Below are 23,517 nucleotides of genomic sequence, written 5' to 3' on the forward strand. Positions count from 1 at the left end.
TGTCTTCTTTGTTTTAATCTGGATTCGGGTTGGAATCTCCACAGATTTGGATTTGGATCTAGGGAATTGACATGCACCATGTGCTTGTCAGTGATGGATACACATGCAGCAGCGTGGGGGAATAAGTCAACGTGGGCATGCAAAGAGTTGACTCGCTTCGCTTTGACTAAGAATCATGCAAGAATATTACTGTACAAACCCTCTCGCTGGAAGGACGACGACTCTATTTCGTGTGTCTTCCATCTCCTAATTGTGGCATGAGTATCATATCCTCCGTTATTAAGGACGAGTCTTCTTCACTACAATATAAACATAATAATTAATAATCGTCAAATTTTTTTCATATCTAACAAAAATAAATTATGTTAATTGTCAGAAGGGAAAAGAAAAAAAAAAAAGAAAACTTTGATTTTAATTCTATGTGCATTATAGTCCTATTTATAGGGTGAAAAAGAATAAATTCAATCTAGAAATTAAAGGATGTCAAATCCTAATTATTCTGTGAGAATCAGGAAAGTGATATGAGACCCCTTTTATATATTAACTTTAATATATTCTTATAAACTTAAAGATGATTTAATATAAATAAGCTTAAAATTAAAAAAAATTAAATCTAGAATTAATCGATTAGGTAGGATCTCAACTATGCTTAATAACAAAGAGTTGTGCTGAACGATAAAGATGAAGAGAGCAAGATGTGTTTGATATATGGTTTGTAGTAGATAAGGTATGTCGTGTGTGTTGGGCTGATGGCCCATATTTAGCCCATGTGGGTTTTATCAGCCCACAGCTCACACCCCCTCTTAACCTAACCCTAATTAAGATTAGGGGGTGTGGTGGCTGCGTTTTAGAGGCAGATTAAAGCTATAAAAAGGCAGCAACGAGGCAGATCTTTGCAGCGACGAGATTCCAAAGAGAGGAAGGAGAACAAGGCAGAAGAGGAAGAGAAAGAAAGGGAAGAAGACAAGGACAACGCAGAGAGACTGTTCACAATCATCTAGCAGTGTTCTCATCTCAGGTTAGATCAAATCTACAGTAGGCTCTTGCTGAGATTACTTGGGAGGTTTTAGATATTGTGGGCAGTAACGTGATCCTTGTATCCCAGTTATTCTCTTGTGGTTGTTGCTTGGGTTTTGGGCAAGAGATTGAGATTTGTATATTCATTATTCTCATAGTGGATTATCTCTAGTTTGCCCCGTGGTTTTTACCCTTCACATTGAAGGGGTTTTCCACGTATATCTTGGTGTTCTGATTGATTGTGTTTCCATTTTATTCCGCTGCGTATTTTGGTCTTCTAGTATTTGTTCCTATACAAAGGTTATTCCTGTTTATATCCCCATCAACTGGTATCAGAGCGGGGTTTTGATGATTTAATTTTTGTATTTGAACATGGAGGCCAGTAATATTTCTCACATGATTAGTTTGAATGGAAATAATTGGATGATATGGAAACCAAGAATGGAAGATCTCTTGTATTGCAAAGATTTGTATGGACCTTTGCAAGGGGATAGTGCAAAACCTACAACTATGATAGATGATGAGTGGAAGAGGTTAGATCGAAAAACAATTGGATTTATTAGACAGTGGCTTGATGATAGTGTATTTCACCATGTTTCTACTGAAATTTCTACATATTCTCTTTGGAAAAAATTGGAAAGTCTCTATGAAAGAAAAACAGCCGGCAACAAAGCTTTTTTGATCAGAAAACTTGTGAACCTAAAATATAGAGAGGGTGCTTCTATTGCTGAGCATTTGAATGAAATGCAGAGTATTACTAACCAGTTATCCTCTATGAGAATGTCTCTTGATGATGAGTTGCAGGCATTGTTACTTCTCAGTTCATTACCAGAAAGTTGGGAGACACTGGTGGTTTCCCTTAGTAATTCTGCGCCAGATGGTATTGTCACTATGAGTCAAGTAACAAGCAGTTTGTTGAATGAGGAGTTGAGAAGAAAGAGTTCGGCAACATCTCAGAATGATTCACAGGCACTTATCTCAGAGAACAGAGGAAGGTCAAAGTCTAGAAGCAGTTCACGTATGGGTAGGAGCAAGTCAAGATCAAGAAAAGATATTGTTTGCTATAATTGTGGTGAGAAAGAACATTACAAGAACCAATGTAAGCAACCTAAGAAGAACAAGAAAAAGGGAAAAGAAGTGGAGTCTACAGAGTCAAAGGATAATACTACAGCTACAGTGCAGGGTGGTGATTATTTGATTTTGTCTCCTTCTGATGATATTTTTTCTTGTGTGTGTCAGGATCTTGAGTGGGTGATTGACACAGGTGCTTCTTATCATGCTACACCACGGAGGGAGTTTTTTGCTACATACAGGTCTGGAAACTTTGGTGTTGTCAAGATGGGCAACTATGGCACAGCAGACATCATTGGCATGGGTGATATCCATTTAAAGACCAACCTTGGCTGTAAGTTGGTACTTAAGGATGTGAGGCATGTGGTTGACTTGAGGCTAAATTTAATTTCAGTTGGAAGACTAGATGATGAAGAGTATGAAAGCAGATTTCACAGAGGGCAATGGAAGCTCAGTAAGGGTTCTCTTGTTATAGCTAATGGAAAGAAATGTCATACTTTGTACAGGTTGCAGGCTAAAGCTTATGGTGAGCAGTTAAATGCTACAGAGAAAGACTTCAGTATGGAGTTGTGGCATAGGCGATTGGGACACATGAGCGAGAAGGGGCTGCAAGCTCTTTCCAAGAGAGAGGTATTACCAGATCTCAGAGGTATACATCTGAACCCTTGTATTGATTGTTTGGCTGGTAAACAACATAGAGTTTCATTTGCTAGTGCTGCTTTGTCTAGAAAAATGCATGCCTTAGACCGTGTTTATACAGATGTATGTGGTCCTTTGAGGACAAAAACTCCTGGTGGATCTGTTGATGTTCTTGGTATAAGTGGTGCACTTTATTTTGTCACTTTTATAGATGATTTTTCCAGGAAAGTTTGGGCTTATGCTTTGAAGACCAAAGATCAGGTTATTAATATCTTCAAAGAGTTTCATGCCAGGGTTGAAAGGGAGACAGAAAGGAAATTGAAATGCATAAGATCAGATAATGGTGGTGAGTATATGGGATTGTTTAATGACTATTGCAGGTCGCATGGGATCCAACATGAGATGACAGTTCCTGGTACACCTTAGCATAATGCAATTGCAGAGAGGATGAACCGCACCATCATGGAAAAGATCAGATGTATGCTTTCACAGGCCAAGCTACCCAAAAGGTTTTGGGATGAGGCTTTGAGGACTGCAGTTGATGTGATCAACTTATCACCATGTACAGCCCTAGATGGTGATGTTGCAGAGCATGTATGGTCAGGGAAAGATGTTTCCTACAGGCATTTGAGAGTGTTTGGTTGTCGTGCATTTGCACATGTTCCAGATAATGAGAGGTCCAAGCTAGATGGTAAGTCTAAAGAATGTATTTTTCTTGGTTACTCACATGATCAGTTTGGTTACAGGCTTTGGGATCCAGAAAAGCAGAAGGTGTTCAGGAGTAGAGATGTGGTCTTCTTTGAGGATCAAACCTTTGAGGATTTGAAGAAGAAGGCACCAGCCAAGACTTCTGTAGAAGGATTAGCAGATTGTGACCCAGTTATTTCTCCAGTATATCAGGGTGATGGGGGAGATGTGCAGGAAAATAGTGTAGAGCCTGATATTGATTTACCTGCAGGACATGTTGAGCAAGAAGAAGTAGGAGAGCAAGTTCCCTCAGAACCTCAATTGAGAAGATCTTCTAGACAACGTCAACCTTCCAGAAGATACTCTACAGATGAGTATGTGATGCTTACTGATGCAGGTGAACCAGAGAGTTACCAGGAAGCAGTTGAGAGTGAGCAGAAAGAGAAGTGGTTAGTTGCTATGCAGGAAGAGATGGATGCTCTTCAGAAGAACCACACTTATGATTTGGTGCTGCTACCAAATGGAATGAAGGCCTTGAAGAACAAGTGGGTTTTTAGGTTGAAGACTCAAGAATATTGTTCTCAACCAAAGTACAAAGCTAGATTGGTTGTGAAAGGCTTTGGTCAAAAGAAAGGTATTGACTTTGAAGAGATATTTTCTCCTGTTGTTAAAATGTCTTCTATTCGTGTTGCTCTTGGTATTGCTGCTAGCCAGGACTTGGAGGTTGAGCAGTTAGATGTGAAGACAGCTTTCCTTCATGGTGATTTGGAGGAGGAAATTTATATGGAGCAACCAGAAGGCTTCAAAGTCAAAGGTAAAGATAATTTTGTCTGCAAGTTGAAGAAGAGCTTGTATGGGCTAAAGCAAGCTCCAAGACAGTGGTACAGAAAGTTTGATTCATTTATGACAGAAAATGGATACAAAAGAACGGCTTCAGATCATTGTGTGTACATCAAATGGTTTGGTGAGAATTTTATTATTCTCTTACTTTATGTTGATGACATACTTATTCTTGGAAAAGGATATGTCTAAAATTGACATGTTAAAGAAGGAACTGAGTGAGTCTTTTGCAATGAAGGACATGGGGCCAGCAAAGCAAATACTAGGCATGCAGATTTCTCGTGACAGGAAAAACAAGAAGATTTGGTTGTCACAGGAGAAATACATCGAGAAGGTATTGGAAAGATTTAGTATGAGTAATGCTAAGCCAGTTGGTTCTCCTCTTGCAGGTCACTTCAAGTTGTGCTCAGAACAGAGTCCGTCAAGTGATGAGGAGAAGGAGAAAATGCAAAAGGTTCCTTATGCTTCAGCAGTTGGAAGTTTAATGTATGCAATGGTATGTACGAGGCCGGACATCGCATATGCAGTGGGTGTTACTAGCAGATTTCTTGCAAATCCAGGCAAAGAACACTGGGCAGCAGTGAAGTGGATTTTTAGATATCTCAGAGGGAGCTCTAAGGTTTGTTTAAGCTTTGGAAGTGGACCACCTGCGTTAACAGGTTACACAGATGCAGATATGGCAAGAGATATAGATACGAGGAAGTCTACTTCAGGTTATGTACTTACTTTTGCAGGGGGAGCTGTGTCATGGCAATCCAGGTTACAAAGGTGTATTGCTCTCTCCACCACAGAAGCAGAATATATTGCTGCTACAGAGGTATGCAAAGAAATGTTATGGATGAAAGAATTCTTACAAGAATTGGGGCTGAAACAGGAAAATTATATGATGCATTGTGACAGCCAGAGTGCCATCCATTTGTGTAAGAATCCAATGTTTCATTCCAAGTCAAAGCATATAGATGTTAGATACCACTGGATTCGAAATGTATTTGAAGAGAAGCAGTTGCAGCTTTAGAAAATTCATACAGATGACAACGGAGCAGACATGTTGACGAAGACCTTAACAAAAGAAAGACAGGAGATATGCCGACAGTTGGTCGGTATGGCTTCACATTGAGGAGTCATGGGACAGCCTCCCTTATGGGCTGAAGGGGGAGGTTGTTGGGCTGATGGCCCATATTCAGCCCATGTGGGCTTTATCAGCCCACAGCTCACACCCCCTCTTAACCTAACCCTAATTAAGATTAGGGGGGTATGGTGGCTGCGTTTTAGAGGCAGATTAAAGCTATAAAAAGGCAGCAACGAGGCAGATCTTTGCAGCGACGAGATTCCAAAGAGAGGAAGGAGAACAAGGCAGAAGAGGAAGAGAAAGAAAGGGAAGAAGACAAGGACAGCGCAGAGAGACTGTTCACAATCATCTAGCAGTGTTCTCATCTCAGGTTAGATCAAATCTACAGTAGGCTCTTGCTGAGATTACTTGGGAGGTTTTAGATATTGTGGGCAGTAACGTGATCCTTGTATCCCAGTTATTCTCTTGTGGTTGTTGCTTGGGTTTTGGGCAAGAGATTGAGATTTGTATATTCATTATTCTCATAGTGGATTATCTCTAGTTTGCCCCGTGGTTTTTACCCTTCACATTGAAGGGGTTTTCCACGTATATCTTGGTGTTCTGATTGATTGTGTTTCCATTTTATTCCGCTGCGTATTTTGGTCTTCTAGTATTTGTTCCTATACAAAGGTTATTCCTGTTTATATCCCCATCAGTGTGATGGAATAATACCGTGTATAGTAGATCATTGACGAATAGAGGAAGATCGTCGTCGTACGAACAAGGTAGAAAAATCATTGTCGAGTCGGAATGAGAAAGACCATGGATCCATGAGAGAGAGAGAGAGAGAGACTTCACTTTGGAACAGTAGAATCGATCCATCCCACGAGGGGAAATGTGGGGTTTTTCCTTTTGTAGCCAGTGGACTCCACTGTTGCTTCCAGTTTGACTTTCTTGCGTGGTCGGTCCCCGCGTGAGACCTTCACACTGTGAGCCGCTATTGGCCTCCTCCTTCGTCCACCCTCCCGTGGATACTTGCACTTTCTCTCACAGTTTATGGTTCACCTGGTCAACTAGGAGATACGAGCGGTGCGTCAAGTGGTTGGAGAAACATTGTTCTTTTCTGGAGAAGGTGCACGCGCACATCGCTTCCCAATCGACAACCCCAGTCGTCCTAACTCCACCGCGGGAAGCTCGCCTTCGATTTCCCTACCACGCGCTTCGCTGCTACGATGTATATGACCCCATGACGAGCCCTTCCCGCCATCGCCACTCTCGCCGAACGTTTGGGAGAACACGTTGCAGGTCGCCCGAGGAGCGGAGACGATGGAGCGGGAAGGACGCGGGGCGGCGGCGGGGGAGGAGAGGCGGTACAAGGGGGTGCGGCGGCGGAAGTGGGGCAAGTGGGTGTCGGAGATCCGGCTCCCCAACAGCCGCGACCGGATCTGGCTCGGGTCTTACGACTCACCCGAGAAGGCCGCCCGGGCTTTCGACGCCGCTGCCGTGTGCCTCCGTGGCCCCCGCGCCCGGCTCAACTTCCCCGATTCTCCTCCGCCCTGCGCCACGCAGCCCCTCTCCCCGCAGCAGATCCAGGCCGCAGCTGCCCGCCATGCCGCGACACCGCCGTCGCAGCCGAGGCTTGCTCCAACCGCTGGGGAGGCCGGGAGCGGGGAGCCGCTGGACTGGTCGTTCATGGACCCGCAGCAGGCGACAGCCTCGGAGGAAGGCACCGAGTTCCCAGCTGCGATGGATGACTACATGTACGACTTCTTCTCGCCGGCGCCGCCGGCGGATGTGGTGGAAGACCACGGGGCCGTCGACTTCGGGTCCAACTCTTTCCTCTGGAGTTTCTGAAGAGACGCTGCACCATAAGGAACTGCACGTCGCCGCTCTGCACATCGTTTACTTATATTCGTTCAATTGTTCACATATATATATATATATATATATATATATATATATATATATATATATATATATATATATGATTTGTCATAATGCTATACAAAATTTAGGATCATTCTTTAGTGTAATTCCAATGATATAGAAACTCTGATTACTTATCATCATAGCAGTCGTTTTAGTGAGAGATAAAACAACTTTACAAACTCAATAAATCCACAATGAAATGTCAACTTTTGATTAACATAATATTTGGTGCAGCATACTAATAAAAAAAATTGGTAACTTAAAAGAGCAGACAAAATGACTAAGAGAAGAAGAAAAAGAAGCAGAATGTAAAATTCTAGCAGCCAATCTCAGTTCTTTAAACATAGCTATGAGTCATATGGAAATTGCCTGTCTAAATTTTTCCTCACTCATTTTAGAATGGGTTACCAAAACTATGACAAGAGAGTGTCAAAAGCATTGAGACACACACAAACAAAGCAGAGAGACAAACAAAAGAAGTGCCCCATGTTTCATTTAGTTTCCATTATTTCTTCACTTTAGAATGGGTTACCAAAACTATTTTGCTACTCTATCAAGCATCAGCACAAATGCAAGAGTTTATGACTTTGGAGTGCTTCTATGACAATTAAACAAGAATGTTCTGTAAGATTTGAGGCTCATCATGGCTTGAGGCACAGGAAGATATGGTAGTGAATTGAGGTCCAGATCCTCAAATCAACAACTAGAGTGCACATGCATATGATGAGACAGATTAAAGATCACCATCTAGATATCAAAACTATTTTCAGCTTCAGCTCGATTTTTTTCTGAAGAACCTAAAGGTGGCAAATTTGGGGTAGAGAAAAACAGAAGACAGATCAGGATCAGCTGTCCGCGAAACACCGCAGATGGCCATTGGCAGGAGCAAAAGGGCATGCTGCGAGCGGACAGCTCAGCTGCATTCGAGAACACGTGGTCCGAATCATACTGCTTACATGGTGATATGCCAATAGTATGCTGGTGCAGGATAGCAAGGAAAGTCTTACAACATGAACACTTCTCATTGGAAACTTGATGATGTCTATGACTCATGACAAGCAGCAAAGCTGGGATTATGGTCATTTACTTGTAAATCCACAATTGCACTAGTTCAAATTGAAGTAGTCTGAGCCCAAGACTCTAGCAGCAAAGATACCCTATCTTGTCACCATCAGGATGATAAAATCACTGGAAAGATACAACATTGTTTGTCTCAGTGGAATGATGTGAAATTTGAACTTGGAAGCTTTATGAGATTTGCTATATAAAAGGTTTCATCACAGAAATTGTCAACCATTTTGTGGCTCTCATAAACCCACTATATAGAAGGGTCAACATGACCAGGGCCTCATATTAGATTTATGAAGTAACCAGATGATCCCCACTTTATGAAGAGAAATTTATTCATGTTACAGCAAGAATACAAAAGGACAAAAGAAAGATGCAGCATTTACATCTAAGGAAAAGGATCAGAATTAGCAACATACATACAACCAACAGAACAATCAGATCAACCGTTGTTGGAAGACTTGGTCAGGTTGTCGCTGAGGTGTACTGATTTATGGATGGAAAACCTAATGACACATAAACTCACCAAATGGTTTGACTTCATACCTCATAAAGTATGATAATGGTAATGAGAAAAAAAAAGAACCTTTGATGGACAACGTGAGAGGCATCCACTGCAGCAAAGCAAAAGATGGATGGAAAATTGTCATTTGTATTCTGTGCAGATAATGTCATAGATCCACGGGCACAAAAGGGAATCCTCTTACTAAAGTTAAGACATAGAGACCGCTGAAGACAGCATGACTGGGATTAAATCCTGACGTACAAAATTGGTTCCCCTGCACTCCTTGCAGTCAAGTAAACCTTGAAAGCTGCTAGTCCTCACGAGCCTGCGAAGGCCTTGATGAATTGGACTTCAACTAATTTATTGACATCTGGAGCTTAGGAAAAGGATCACCTCTGTGATATATCACCATAAAAAATTTGATGAACTCAAGATCTTAAAACATGCTGATCCAAATACCAGTCCTCAGCCAAGCTTCCATCACCAATAGTCATTACAAGAGCAAATACCATCCTCAAAATGGTGGAAGCGGCTCCGATCCCTCACGATTATTCTACGACCATAGACCTTTGAAATAAGCTTTATCGAGGAGTGGCAATCCCCACAAATGCGCAAGTTTTTCACGATATGCAATGTTGTCCCCGAGCTCGTGCTGATCAAACCAAAGGCAATAGCTATCTTCTCACTGTGGTAGAACAGTGTGCTCTCCTTCTTTTCCTCTTCGATGTTGAGCAAAACTTGCGCCGTGTCTGGTACATAACCTGCCTCCTGTAATTTGACAGCCATCTCTTCTAGCATCAAATAGATCTCCTTGGTTCGTGGATGGGTGTAATCTTCCACCACAAACTCATGAATCATGCCATCGATTGTAATCCAACTACATCCTGGATCTTTCCTTACTTCCAATTCCCTCATCGTTAGTCTCAGCTTAGCTACGGTATCCCACTCCCCTAAAGAGGCAAAAAGGTTTGAGAGGAGCACATATGAGTCACCGTGATGAGAGACGAGTTCCATGAGGCACTTTGCAGCACGCATTCCAATCTCGACATCGCCATGCTTTTTGCAAGCTGCTAGGAAGGCCTTATAAATTACATCATCTGGCTTCACAGGCATGTTAACTACAAGCTCCTCAGCCTCTTCAAGAAGCCCTGCACGACCGAGCATATCGACGATACACCCATAGTGCTCAATTCTAGGGCTTAGCCGATAGACGTTTACCATTCGGTTGAAGTACGACCGACCTTCATCCACCAAGCCCGCATGACTACAAGCATTCAGAACTCCAATAAAAACAACATCTGATGGTACAACTCCAGCTTTCTCCATCCTCTGAAAATAATCCAGTGCTTCACTTGCCCGCCCGTGCAATGCAAGCCCACCAATCATCGCACTCCATGTGATTGGATTGCGCTTCGGTAGGCCTTCAAATACCTGAACAGCCTTGTCGATGTTTCCGCACTTGGAGTACATGTCAACTAGAGCCGATCCTAGAACATCATCCACCTCTATAACATTCTTTTCTGCATATGCATGGACCCATTCACCCAACTCAAGGGCACCTAGCCGTGAGATTGCAGGCAGAACGCTCACCAGAGTGACATAATTGTGTTTCACGCCTTCCAATTGCATCTTCCTGAAAACACAAATCGCCTCCTTAAAGTGACCAGTCTGTGCAAACTTAGATATCATGCCATTCCAAGAGATCACACTTTTATTCGCCATTCTGTCGAACACTTGCCTCGCTTCTTCAACCATGCCAAGCCTAAAATATCCATCGATCACAATGTTATGCAGCACGACGCTGGATTCGCTCTCAGGAGACAGGGAACTCTTCTCGACCAACTTCCGAGCATCTTCCATGAACCCACAACACGCGTACATCCTCACCGAATTGGTAAGGACAAACGCGTCATCGTCCCACCCCAACTTGATGACTTGTCCATGGACCTGCTTCCCTTCTCGGATCGCTTCGGCGCGAGCGCAAGCCTTCAACACGGAAGGAAAGGTGTATCGGTTTGGTCGGGCGGTCTCGCAGAGGAGCATCCGGGAGAAGAGCAAAAGGGACTCGGAGGGGTGGCCGCCGTCGCTCTCGGAGTAGGCCCGGATGAGGGTGTTCCAGGAGAAGCAGTTGGGCTCCGGCATTTGGTCGAACACCCGGCGGCCGTAACGAAGGTCGCGATGTTCCGAGAGGACGGAGGACCTGAGGACCTCGGCCGCGACGAGGGGGTCTCCCAAGAGGCCTGTTTTGATGGCCAGGGCGTGGAGTTGGTGGAGGTCTCGGAGGGTTTTGGAGGTCTTGAGAGAGGATACGAGGGAGGAGGGAGTGGAAGAGGGGCAAGTCGGAGGGGAGAGAAGAGGAAGGCATGGCGAAGGGTTGAGCGACGTCGCGATGTTCGAGTTCAAGTTCATTCTGTGACCTCCTTAACGTACTCCATGGATTGAGCACGGAGTCGTGGGTGTCTAATATATATGTGCCCAACTCACTCGATTTAAGCTCATAAAAATATGTGACTCTCCTATATTTTTATATTTTAACTAAAAAATAATATTGATCATTTTATTCATTATAGGCTTCTCTTTTTTACATAATATTTGAAATAACTCTATCTATCTATCTATCTTTTTTTTTTCTTCCCTTTTCATATGGATTAGTCCATAAAGTTAATATAGTGTTTTTACGCTGTATTATAGTGTTTTCAATAATATCAAAAAAATATTATAATAATATAATAAAAGGATGCTATTGGATATTCTGAAAAAGGGATATTTTTCGAAAAAAGCAAAAAAAGAATATTCTGAAATTTACCGTAGATGATGACACTTGAACAGTTGTACCTCTCTTTTTACCTTAAATTATGGGCGCAGAATAATGGCCAGCGTTGGGTGGGTCCACAGTGGGCCCACCTTCTGTTGGCTCGTTCAACACATGCTTTCCCTTACCAAAATAAATATCTTTCGTACAGCATCCGATGGCTTCTCCTTCACTCCACCGCTTTGCTTTCCGCTTTACTCGCCTCAGCGAACACTTCCAATTAGGTACTCCACAGACGACAAATAGCCACATCAATGGGCCATGAAGCAAGACGGTCTTCTTCAAAGAAGAAGGTGAAGAAGACCGAGCTCTCCTACTACCCCAACGGAGGAAGAAGAAAAGATGAGATTGGCGTGAGTGGTTGAGGAAAGGAGGAATCATCAATAGACACAGGAGGAAAACGTGCAGCTCCCTAAAGTTTGGTCTTCACAAGAAGCTTGCCTTGTAAGTAAAGCCAGCATTGCTTGCGGCCTCGCTGGAAGATCACCATGACACCAAAAGCTGCCTTTTTTTTCTGCTGTTCTTCGAAGATGTTATTATGCCCAATGATCCAAGATGTCTTTAAGTAAGTTTAGGTTCAATTTGCTCATATCACTGCCAGGAATCAATTCTAGAGATGCTACAGATCTGTATCTTCAAGTTCAATACAGAGATCAGCAGTTCCAACTGGCAAATAAGAACATTCCCCGACGAGGGAGTTCTTACAAAAATACAAGGTTACATCAACCAAGAAAAACCCAACGCTACCACCTCTCTTACTCTGATCGTCCTCTCGCTAAGAGGATGACGATGGAGGCTACAAGGACAAGTAGCGGATCTGACAACTGATCACCATAGTCGGATGGAGCTCTGTATCAGTTGTGCCCAACACATCCATATGTCTGCCGCTTGCTACTCTCTGAGCTCTGCTCTGGCTGTGGAGTTTGCCGGCCTAGGTTGAGCCACGACTCTGGCTTGCCCTCCTCCATGGATGCAGAAGAACCATGTACTTGATATGGGGCCTTGGTGCTGATCCTGGAAGATGATGGCAAGGAGAAGAAAAACTTTAGCTTTCAGCTGCAGTAACGTCGTGTGGATCTATTTGGGAGTGTCGATTACACACCGGTCCTTCCTCTTCTCGAGGAATCGGTGGAGGGAGTTCCTTCTGGCTATGGGCATGTCTGCAATCCATCAGAAGCAGCTACTGGTCAGTTGGGGGGGGGGGGGGGTGGGGCGCGGAAAGAGGAATTCATCACATCACTTTGCTGGCAATAGATTACAATGACAGAGGAGTCGTTACCTGAAGCATTGGCCTTCGACAGGCTATCCGCAGGGGCTGGCGTCGCTGGACTTCCGCCGGACCGAGGGCCATCAGCTCTGGCAGTGGAGGAGTGATGGGTGGAAAAGCTGAGATTTTGGGGCGCAACGCTCTCTTTGGCCGCCTTCTGCATCAGATCCTCGGCCTTTTCGGCTGGGAAATCATCAAAAACCAGCACCTTTCCACCATAGAAGATCGTCAGTTGGCCCTTCTCCATCTTCCTGAAACCATGGTTGGAAGAATCAGATTAAGCTCCCTTGTCATCACATAAAAATCTGTAGCAGAGTCTTACTTGATATCTGAGGTCTTCTCGCCAGGTTCCTCCATGGCCAGAGCACCTGAATCAAGACCAGACTTGTGGGGAAAGAGATCCATGGATTTCGGAGATGTTTGATCCTCTCCCGGCACATCCACCCCTGGCAACAGGCTCATGGTCGCCGGCGCCGGAGATTTACCTGAAAGAAAAAGAAAGATCAGAGTAAATTTTATCTTCGTCAATTACTTGTTCAAAGAGCAAAACTGAAGAACATGTAGAACTGACAAATAAGGCGAAAAAAACAAAAGGCTTTTAGAGATCCAAAGCTCAAAAAATCTCACCTTTACCCTGTTGATCAAGAGCTTTAGGGGTCATCTCCAAGCCAAGGCCACCCAAGCCGCCCTTCTCCTTCAAGTACTGGCTCAACAGCCTGCACGTCTCATTGAAGTTGGACTTCTCTCCCTTGCTTCTTCCCATCTTCCTCCTCCTCCGCCTCCTCTCTCCTCACCCTTCTCGAGCCTTTTGTTTTATAGAAATCGTGCGTTGGAATCGTCCATTGGGTGAGAGGGAAAGCGAGAGAACAGTGCGGCGGAGTCGAGAATCACGTGTTCTTTTCGAAGTGGCTGAAGGAGGGAATTGATGGCGGAAGAAAGAAGGAAGAAGAAAAGAGAGAAGGGAATAATAAGACTTGGAAACACGTGATGCCTTCGACAAACAACAAACGTCGGCCGCAGAGAAGACGACTGAGAGTGCAGCTGCTGTCACAGTAACACATGCAGTGGGCGTAATCCTCACAAGACTACAAATTAAATATGATGCATTAAATTCTTCAGCAAATATGTTCAGCATTTACTATCTCCAACAAAAATTTGATGCCATTTATTTAACAGATGTTGGATTCTCCGTGAAAATAATTTTTTTAAGCATAAGATATAATTTTTTTAATCAATTAAATAATATATTAAATACTTTTTTATTTTTATTATTTTTATTTTTATATAAAAAAATTTATTTTATTTTCATGAACATCAACAAAGGAATTTATACTTTATTTTAATTATTCTTTTAAGGATTTAAGATGAATGTTATCATGGTATGTAGTATCGAATGGTACCACTCGATACGGGCGATACGTACCGGTTCGACGACCGTCCGATACAGGTGCTATAGTATTACAGTAAAAAAAAATATATATAAAACTATCGTATCGACCGAGCCAACCTCGAAACACCGGTATCGTACGGTATTGCATACATACCTTTGAGGTAATTATATCTTGGTTCCTTATTTCTTAATCAATATATATATATATATATATAATATTTATATTTTATTTTATCAATTACTAGCTAAAAATGAATAAAAAAATATATTCGAGCAAAATTATGAGATCGTAAACGGAATGAGAGGAAAAAAAGAGAGAGATTGACTCGATCGTATCTTTTTATGGGAAGACAATGTTCCCCGTGAATGGGAGGGAGTTGATGGAGATCGATTACCCGAGTCAACAACTCTGTCGCTTTGACTTCTAATCCATGAGACACGATTTCTTAGAGAAAATAAATAAATATAATAAACCTATAAAGTCAATATACAATATATATTTTTAATCCATGTTTTCCACATCTTTATCGCCATGTCGTCACCCTATGGATAAACATGAAACACATCACAATCTCACTGTTGCATTTAATGTGTACACGAATTCCGAGAAAGAATCTTAGGACAATAATTTTTATTTTTTCTATTTTTAGAATTCTTAATCTGAATGTAATTTACCGAATTACACTATCTTCCTTATAAATGTTTAATGGAAAAAAAAGAAAACTCCCATAATCATACAAATAATTTCTTGAGTATAAGAGAGAGAGAGAGAAAACTCTCATAATCATACAAATAATTTTCAAAAGATCTCTCTTTATAATTTTATATAAATAAAATTATTTACGTTAGCTAATATAATTAAAAATCATTTCAAATTAAAATAGAATTAAGTGAACGTTAATGATAAATAAACTAAGGGAGGGAGAGAAGTATAACGCAACGTTTATTTTGAGTTTATTTTGAGTGGATAGAGGCTCGCCGTTGATGGTAGTGACATATACAATGAATTGATGATGGTTATCTTTGATGTGATTCGTCAAAAGGCATACTCGAATCAGATGCCTCACCAATAATTTTTTAGATTTATTTTTGTGGTTGAATAAATTTACGAGTATAGAAATATCATATAGAAATATCTTTGGAGTTCAAAGATAAATTCCAAAGATATGATAATATCAACTCCTATTAATCCAAGATTTATAAAACTATATATATATATATATATATATATATATATATATATATATATAAATTAATTTTTTTATATTATTAGTTACTAGAATCCTTCGCATCATAATAGTTTTTTTTTTTTTTATCGGATCATCGATTTAACAAGGATATAATTCTAATTTTTCTATTCGAGGATTATAATAACAATGAACGATTGAAAACAAATTAGGTTGTCATGTGCTATCAATTCTTAAATTTCAGTCTAAATCCAATTCAACTCCATCAATCCCCACAATCATGGAACCACCAATCTCTATCTTCATATCTTCCCCAATATCTCACACTCGAGAGAGGACTGTGAGAGGCCACATCACCTTGCAACTTTCGAAGAAGACTAATGTGTGTATGGATGGAGAGAAGGGCCTCCTCATTAGGTGTATTTATCATACGTCCACATCTACATCTCATCTCCCAAACAAGCGTGACAAAACAGCATAAATATGTGAAATGTGCTCACCACCCAAAAACATGGCCTTTGGCTATGTGTTGTTTTCTCTTCCTACTATTTCATGAGCAAGCCATGTGGATTGCTACTCGAAGATTGTTGCCATGTCATTGTCCACGAACAAAATTAGTATGAACACTTGGACCAAAGTCAACAAGAGTATGCGACATCAACATCATCTTGTGAAACTTGCGGCTCCAATTTAGGTGGATATCTTAATCCAAATTCGGGGGGCCACTTTCGGGTACTCGTTCAAGAAAAATGATGAGATTGCAATTTATGCTATCACAAAGATACCATATATAAGTCCCACCACATATAAATAATACAAAATAATAGAAAATTGGGTGTTTACGAAAAATGATATGATAAAAAGATCTTCGATTTTGGAGCATCCCATTCTAACATAATTCTACGATGAGTTATGTCATGTGATCTTCTTTTCATTTATTATTTTATGTTTATTTTACGAGATGCTAACCTCCGATTAAGCTTATGTATAATAATACAATATAATATAAAACTAAAATTCAGATTTAAATAAATGATGAACAATATAAAAAATGATCTAACTCTTTAACGAACTAATTATATATTAATCTATATAATTAATCATCTTTAAGTTACATTAAGATCCCTATACTACACAAGTCGGAGGTCAGATCACGAGAGATCTTCCCGTCGAATCTTAGTTGAAACAGAAGAAAATATTTCGGTAGGAAGAAGACACCGGAAGAAATAGGAGCAAGAATTACAAAGGGAATTGCATTTCATAGTTATCATCAAAATTATATCACTTTCCTTTCTCGTCACGGATCTTGTTTGATACAGCAATGTGCAGGACTGTTCTCTTGCAATGCTTCCCAGTGTAGATCTGGGAAGAACCCAACAAATGAGAGGTCACTTACCATTTCCAACAGTAGATGTTACACAGTGAGGCATTTGGATTGATCGAAATAGACAGCATAATAAAGGAGAAGAGTTGATAATGTTAATCTGAAGAGTATCTTCCGGTCTTTGCAGCTTCGGCAGGTTAAACAAAATTGATCTTCTTGGAGAACAAAAAAACTCTTATAGTTCATCATGCAAGATAACACCTGCATGAAAAAGAGAAGCAAGAGGAAGATAGTATTCATTAAAGAGCATATTTAGAGTTGTTAAACTACCATTATTTTGTAACTTACCTTAGCAAAATCACTTTGTTATTCCTTTAATGAGACAACAAATACATAGTAATATTTATAGAGAGTAAGAACTGACCAGGTGATATTTCTCCAAAGAAAAATGAAATTTCTCTTGCAGCTGATTGAGGAGAATCTGAACCATGAACACAATTCCTCTCAGAATTCGACCCACACATGGCCCTAATGCTGTAAATTAAAAGCAGAGGTAAGCACGAAGAGAATTAAGTTATACTTGCAGAATTGTGTGATAGAAAAGATGCAGAGCTCGACATAATGTCTCATGAAGACTGTAAGAACTATGTGATAAAAAGAGAAACCTATCATGACCCCATCACCCCCAATTTCCCATTCTCACGATCATGACATTCACTTGAACCATACAATGGAAACCTACCATGACCACAACACGAAAGGACCTTTAAGCATTCAAAGATAAGGGACTCCCAGGTATCATTGTTCAAGTTTCATCAACCAAGGCAACCGTTCTCCTTGATTATACTAGGACGATCGAACTTGTTTGCAAAAAATATCATTAACCAAGAAAATACCTAATCTTTCTTGTTGTTCATTTATGCTACATAATTACTGTTTCAGATGTCTGAGTGAGGCACATGGATACAGTATGCTGATGATACATTATGCCTATGAAACTCTCACTTTCTGTTTAGGCTTAGAAAATCAACATTTGCATCCTGAAATTGGGCCTGCAATCCTTTGAGATGCTATCAGCTTTGATCATAAATTAACGCAAAAGCATATTAGTTTACTTGGTCAGCTACTGTCTTCAATCATTCTTTAGTCTTATTACCCTTCAGGCATTTCAGTTTGCTTCTACTTGAAGAATTATAAAACAAAGAATTGGTCACCTCAAACTTAGAAGTCTGATGAGCAATCCGCCGAGCGGAAAGTCCAAATGCCTCACCTTAGGAGAAAAGTTAATTTGATGAACTTGGTAATCTCTGCACTACCCACACACTTCAAATACATTCTCTACTTACTGCAATATGTCATTTAAAAAAAAGACGATATGTGACATGAGGTGAAGCTTTGGGATTGATGATATCAAAAAATTTAACAAGGGGTGATCAAACAATATGAGGATGATGATACATGTGGAAACAATACATCTTGAATAGCTACTTGCAATTTTGGCATGAAAAATTGTGTTGACACTGCATATGTAATTAGGTTTCATATTGATGGATTTTGGACCTCCATATGAGCCATATTCCCCCAAAAGCTATTTTGACATTTGTACCAATCAGAGTTAGTCACGGAACAATTTATGATAAGGAGGGAGAACAAATGTTGAACTATGCAGTTCACTAGAAGCTTCAAGCATTAAGAAAACAGGGACTAGTGAAAGCTGAGATGAAAATGAAAGTCCTCAAGAAGTTTCTGGGTGAAATTTTGTTAATATGCATTATTAATGATGAACCAGGTGTTCATTACACAAACACCTATTGGGATTGTCTAGACTGATTGGAGTGTTCATTTTTGACTGCTTCCAGCTTATCAAAAAGCTTAAGCTTACAAGTGTGAAAGACTTTAATTAACTACATTCTAATACCCCCCTTCACGTGTGACCTAGATGAAGGATAACGGACTTTGCATGTGGACCTAAATGAAGGATAATGATGCAAGCCACAGAAAGTTTAATGGGCTTTGCACATAAGTTTATGTTCGGAAGAAGAAATGGATGAAAAAATGAAGGAAGAGTTGTGAAGTAAAGAAAGCTAGGATCAAACACATGACCTACTATCTTACCATGATAAAATGGTTATCCACCAATGCTAAAAACTTAAACTACTAGAAGCAACAGGGTCTTTTTGTTTATATCATAACATGTAAATCAAGGGAAGTATAGAATAACTGAAAATTTCACTCATTAATTCATGCTTCATGAGTTGTAGAGTTGTTTGGGACAAAGGGGACAAAGAAGAGACATCGATGGGAGGCTATGTTGTATAAATCTTCACAGGTGGTAACAACCATTGTGGTGTTCCTCAGTCTCATCATTTTGTTAGCTGGTCACTCATTGTCTCCTTCCCCACCCTCCTCTTTCACCTTTTGCTCCATTCCACACAACTGTTTCTGGAAGGTTCTCTATTTTTCTGCTTCATTACACTCTGAAATGAAGTTGATGGGTGCTACCACTTCGTTGCTAAAAAAATGCAAGTACATGCAGGGACAAGAAGCATCAGAATTCAATCTCATGCTACAAGAATATAAGAGGCATTCAAACTCAAATCATCTATAAGTTAACATACAATAAAGGCTAATTTGGTTAATCTAAACTTATAGTAGTAGACTCGGTGATCAGTTCATTTAACAATATGTTCTAAAGTTTTCAAATATATTTTTGGCAACATGACAGGATTTATATCTAAAAAAGCCAAAAAAGCTTAAGATGCTCGACTAATTGTTTTATCAATGGAAACTGATATAATTGTTTATTTTTCTAGCTGGAGAGATAATAAAATAAGAACAAGCAAACCTGTTGGGATGGGAAGCTTTAGCTTTTCCCGCATCTGTTGGTCCAATCAGAGCACGCCAATCAGCAATAGCATTAATCTTCTCAATAACCATCACAAGCACTGGACCACTGCAAGTTAATAATATTTTGCTCACTGAACTAACAGGTAAAATTGAAAAGTAGTAAATACAGTAGGAAGAAAAATAATAATAATCGTACTTTAACTACCTTCAAAGAAATCATTGAAAATTTTTCAAAAAGAATTGGATAAGAAATTATTAAAGACTACAGTAAATCATGCTTGTGAAGGATAAAGACAAGACAAATTTATTGGCATCAATTACAGAAAATATATACCATAATGTTCATACATGTAAGTAGGAACTAAGAAGAAGGGTAGTGATGAAACTTATACGAACATACACAAAATTTTCAAAAGAACAGACAAATTTCGTAAGGGAATAAGCAAAACGGGATAGGAAAGTTAAACAATCAAACAGAAAACTATTGCACAAAGATAGAGAAAAAGGACAATATATGTAACCCGCTGAATCATTGTAACTAACCTCAGAATAAAGCAAACACTAAACAAGCAAAATCACAAGAGATGAAGTCGGAAGAAAAAGATTTCATGAGTACTAAAAGAATAAGAAGGTAGGGCATCTAGATTCTGCATTCTTTTCAGATGTCTGGATGAAACAAACCAATGCAAATGCATATGAATTAATGGACATAGTCCAGAAATATAATCATTCTTTACAGGATTGAGCTGAAACCATTCTAAGTGCCTGAAAGGAAGACTAAGCCTAGCACTTTGGTACTTTTTTGGGCTAGGATCATGTCCCATACTTGGTTCATCAATCTCTTAGGTACGGGATTCTTTGCTCAAGATTCACAAGTGTCATGCATAAACAACAAACACTCTTTAGCAATTGAGTATTAAAAGTTTAAAACTTTAAAAATTGCAACACTACATTCACAATACGTTCGCTCACCATTAATAAATTAACTTTCTTGGAAGCAAAAAGAAAATTGTATCATTTCCTCTAAGAAAAATGTATCATTCAGTGTGGTTTTTCTTCTGGAAGGTTATTACTGCCATTCGCTTTGTATTCTAAATATTGCCACCTTTAACTAAAAAAAGGATACAATTCCAGTTGTTGAAAGCTATAATAGGGAAAGACAAGTTTAAGAACAAAAGCAGTGATGCAAGAAAATTTCAAGTTAATACCTCGTCATATACCCAACAAGATTTGGAAAGAAGCTCTTTTCAGAATGTTCAGAGTAGAACAGTGTCACATTTCTCACATCAAGCTGGAGCATCATCTCATGGACTATGACAAATCCAGATTGCAAAATAACCTGCTTTATCTGGTTCGTGAAGTTACCACAGATTCCATCTGGTTTTATCATAGCCAAAGTTCTCTCCTTTTCCAAAGCTGCATAGCTCAGAGACCTGAAAATACTCGAGAATTTAATCTGCAGGTCAGTACAGTTATCAACTTATCAGGTCTCAAAATGATGTCATCCAGAGTCTCTTTTGCAAAGTCAACCAATTATATTATGCACTAAGATAAATATTTTTTAATAAAATGTATCATCAAAATGAAAGTAATTCATCAGTGATCACTAAAGTGTAAATTTCTCCCAAATAAGTAAAAGAATAGTATAAGAAAGAATAGGAGAACAAAAGATAGCTCTAAGTAAAGCAAACTATTTTTTTGCTAGAAGAACAAAAAGATAAGCTTGTATCTCAATGTTAGAATAGGAGAAATTGAAAGCATCAATGGAAACTCTCGAGATAGCAAGATTCATGTTCAATAATGGAACAACTCTAGGCATAAACAGATAGAAGAATGATACACGCCCAAATATGAACACACACACACACACCAAAAATCAAAAGCCAACATTTTTAGAAAGAACCGGAATGACAAAATTAAGCTGACAGCTACCACATAAATGAGAAAGAATCGTTCAATATTCAATAAAAATAAGAATCATGCAGAAATTATGGAAAAAAATTCTGCAATAGCTACAACGTAGTTTGTCAGCTATAGCTACATCGTACGCGACAACAAGACCTTGACAGAAAGAGAATCTCAGTCTGTCAACCAAGATGATGAATCACGTGGACAAAAATAACAACAAATAGCAAAAGTTATGAATCTAGACAAAATTCTTAATAAGGTAAAAATAAAAAAGAGAAAGTGTCTTATCATATGAAAATATAGCCAACAAGCCTAAAAGGTTGTATTGCTGAGTGATCCTTAAAGGTGATGAAAGATACCACAATATCACAATCACATACATCAAAAGCAAAACATTTATTCCCAAATCAACAAAATAGACCTAATTAACATGAAAATATTTATAGATATAAGAGCTATGGGTTTTAAGCTAAAAGGTAATCTAACAAAAACAAGCTAACAAATGAAGCAAGTAGATTGATCTTAATATAGTATACAGAGGGAAGAAAATCTTCTTCTTTTACAATGGGGAAAATATTCCAAACTCATCATGGAAAAGATTATTCAGCTTCGAGAAGGCTCAAGTTCACGTAATAGCGAAAGATCGTAAGATTGAAACTCTGAAACAAAAGTCTTGCGTTGTTTCCTCATAACGAAAAAATGTGTCTCCACTATTTAAAGAACAAAAAGATACAATTTTAGAAAAGAACAAAAAGAAGATCCAAAATCTTCACAGCCGTTTCTTCGAATAAAACCAAGATGACTCAAACAAGCTCCGTACACTAAGAGAGCAGGAATCTAATTGCAATCACGCAATAGCACACCAGAAGATTCAATTTATCGAAGAAAAATCGAGACCTTAAGCAAAATCCGACAGAATAATATATTTGAAATCTATCTAAAATAAAAACATTCGAAACAAAAATAAACCAAAATCCTTATAGTAGTATGGCGCAAGACGTGCGGGTTTACTTACTGAAGGAAGAGGATGACGAGGAGGTGGAGAAGGAAGACCGAGATCTGCCGCATCGGGAGCGGAGGGTGATCGGCGGATCAAATCGGGAACGCTTCGCCTTCGGAGGCCATTAGGGATCGCAGCTCAGGTGCCTTGGGTGGGACGACCACATGCGGCCTATCTAACTCGGATCCGAGTCGAGTCCGACCATGATCCGTTTTCTTCGACACTATGGCCCCGATCCGAATCCGATCCAAAGAGGAAACCAAACGGATCCATACTCAAATCCGAATCTGATCCGAGTTCATTTTATTTATTTATTCATTCATTTTGTTGATTTTAGACAATATTTGCCAAATACGGAATAAACAATGAAATATATATATATATATATATATATATATATATATATATATATTTGTGGAATTTTATTTTGATTTATCTGAATACTAAAAGAAAATTTCTATGAGATATATGATAAGGTATATTTTTGGTCCAGGTCACGTCACGATCAATGTCACGCCACGTAACAGCCAAGTCAGTAAGAGGAGCACTCCCACGCGTCGAGTCAGAATCCGTACCAAGGCATTGCTCAGTACGTCCCGTCCCGGTAAGCCCGGGATGATGCCGCATGGCATCGTTCCGCGTGTCCCGGGACGGCGACCGCACAAAGGTACCATCTCACCTCTCGAGGATTGGTCGTCATGCCAAACCCACGTACAACCGACTCTCGTACAGTAGTATAAAAGCCCATGGCTGACATCCGGCCCAAGGAGAGGCATAAACAAATCAACCCACCAATGACTTGCTCGTCAAAGGGGCCAAAGTCGGCAAACACCCGACGAGAGCCATACTTGCAGGAAAGCGGTCACCCTCAAGCTACGAGCATTCCGACCTTAGAGTCGTCAACTAGCGTCCCGATGACGAGTTGCTAACCGGTATCCGGACCGAGAGACGTTGATCCACTTCCCGGCGCCGACACCC

The 23,517-nt window shown here is 40.0% G+C and overlaps 4 protein-coding genes across 5 annotated transcripts; 1 reads left to right on the top strand and 3 right to left on the bottom strand.

Annotated features, from left to right (window-relative positions):
• The first annotated feature begins 6,241 nt into the window (after window positions 1–6,241).
• On the top strand, window positions 6,242–7,245 carry LOC135606408 (ethylene-responsive transcription factor ERF016-like). The gene has a single exon (XM_065097428.1). It carries the CDS (start codon window positions 6,629–6,631, stop codon window positions 7,154–7,156), a length of 528 nt encoding a protein of 175 aa, XP_064953500.1. The 5' UTR covers window positions 6,242–6,628; the 3' UTR covers window positions 7,157–7,245.
• A 1,686-nt stretch (window positions 7,246–8,931) lies between these two features.
• Window positions 8,932–11,251, bottom strand: LOC135607003 (pentatricopeptide repeat-containing protein At5g48910-like). Its single transcript, XM_065098423.1, has one exon. It carries the CDS (start codon window positions 11,211–11,213, stop codon window positions 9,285–9,287), a length of 1,929 nt encoding a protein of 642 aa, XP_064954495.1. The 5' UTR covers window positions 11,214–11,251; the 3' UTR covers window positions 8,932–9,284.
• Window positions 11,252–12,224: 973 nt separating this feature from the next.
• On the bottom strand, window positions 12,225–13,925 carry LOC103977441 (protein TIFY 10a). The gene is made up of 5 exons (XM_009392947.3): window positions 13,511–13,925; window positions 13,206–13,368; window positions 12,896–13,134; window positions 12,719–12,776; window positions 12,225–12,630 (listed from the first exon to the last, which is right to left on the bottom strand). The coding sequence occupies exons 1-5, from the start codon at window positions 13,644–13,646 to the stop codon at window positions 12,471–12,473; spliced, it is 756 nt and encodes a 251-aa protein (XP_009391222.2). The 5' UTR covers window positions 13,647–13,925; the 3' UTR covers window positions 12,225–12,470.
• Window positions 13,926–16,687: 2,762 nt separating this feature from the next.
• On the bottom strand, window positions 16,688–22,780 carry LOC135607004 (probable nucleoside diphosphate kinase 5). Of its 2 annotated transcripts, XM_065098424.1 has the most exons (5): window positions 22,555–22,770; window positions 20,840–21,064; window positions 19,630–19,737; window positions 17,209–17,318; window positions 16,688–17,045 (listed from the first exon to the last, which is right to left on the bottom strand). In XM_065098424.1, the coding sequence occupies exons 1-5, from the start codon at window positions 22,605–22,607 to the stop codon at window positions 17,020–17,022; spliced, it is 522 nt and encodes a 173-aa protein (XP_064954496.1). In that variant the 5' UTR covers window positions 22,608–22,770; the 3' UTR covers window positions 16,688–17,019. The 2 variants fall into 2 exon arrangements, with proteins under 2 accessions (XP_064954496.1, XP_064954497.1); XM_065098425.1 differs by lacking the exons at window positions 16,688–17,045; window positions 17,209–17,318 and adding an exon at window positions 18,995–19,296 and having other exon boundaries at window positions 22,555–22,780.
• Window positions 22,781–23,517: the final 737 nt, after the last annotated feature.

Source organism: Musa acuminata, chromosome BXJ2-3 (genome assembly GCF_036884655.1).
Source record: "Musa acuminata AAA Group cultivar baxijiao chromosome BXJ2-3, Cavendish_Baxijiao_AAA, whole genome shotgun sequence".
NCBI classification, from domain to species: Eukaryota; Viridiplantae; Streptophyta; class Magnoliopsida; order Zingiberales; family Musaceae; genus Musa; species Musa acuminata.

Excerpts from the sequence above, each read along its gene's own strand:
- LOC103977441 (XM_009392947.3), bottom strand. The coding sequence starts at position 13,646 with ATGGGAAGAAGCAAGGGAGAGAAGTCCAACTTCAATGAGACGTGCAGG. Across the intron at positions 13,135-13,205 it reads GAGAAGACCTCAGATATCAA|GAAGATGGAGAAGGGCCAAC; the intron begins GTAAGACTCTGC and ends CCATGGTTTCAG. Across the intron at positions 12,631-12,718 it reads CTCGAGAAGAGGAAGGACCG|GATCAGCACCAAGGCCCCAT; the intron begins GTGTGTAATCGA and ends ATCATCTTCCAG.
- LOC135607004 (XM_065098424.1), bottom strand. The coding sequence starts at position 22,607 with ATGCGGCAGATCTCGGTCTTCCTTCTCCACCTCCTCGTCATCCTCTTC. Across the intron at positions 17,319-19,629 it reads AAAGCTTCCCATCCCAACAG|CATTAGGGCCATGTGTGGGT; the intron begins GTTTGCTTGTTC and ends TTTAATTTACAG. Across the intron at positions 17,046-17,208 it reads CTTTGGAGAAATATCACCTG|GTGTTATCTTGCATGATGAA; the intron begins GTCAGTTCTTAC and ends TTTTTCATGCAG.
- LOC135606408 (XM_065097428.1), top strand. The coding sequence starts at position 6,629 with ATGGAGCGGGAAGGACGCGGGGCGGCGGCGGGGGAGGAGAGGCGGTAC.
- LOC135607003 (XM_065098423.1), bottom strand. The coding sequence starts at position 11,213 with ATGAACTTGAACTCGAACATCGCGACGTCGCTCAACCCTTCGCCATGC.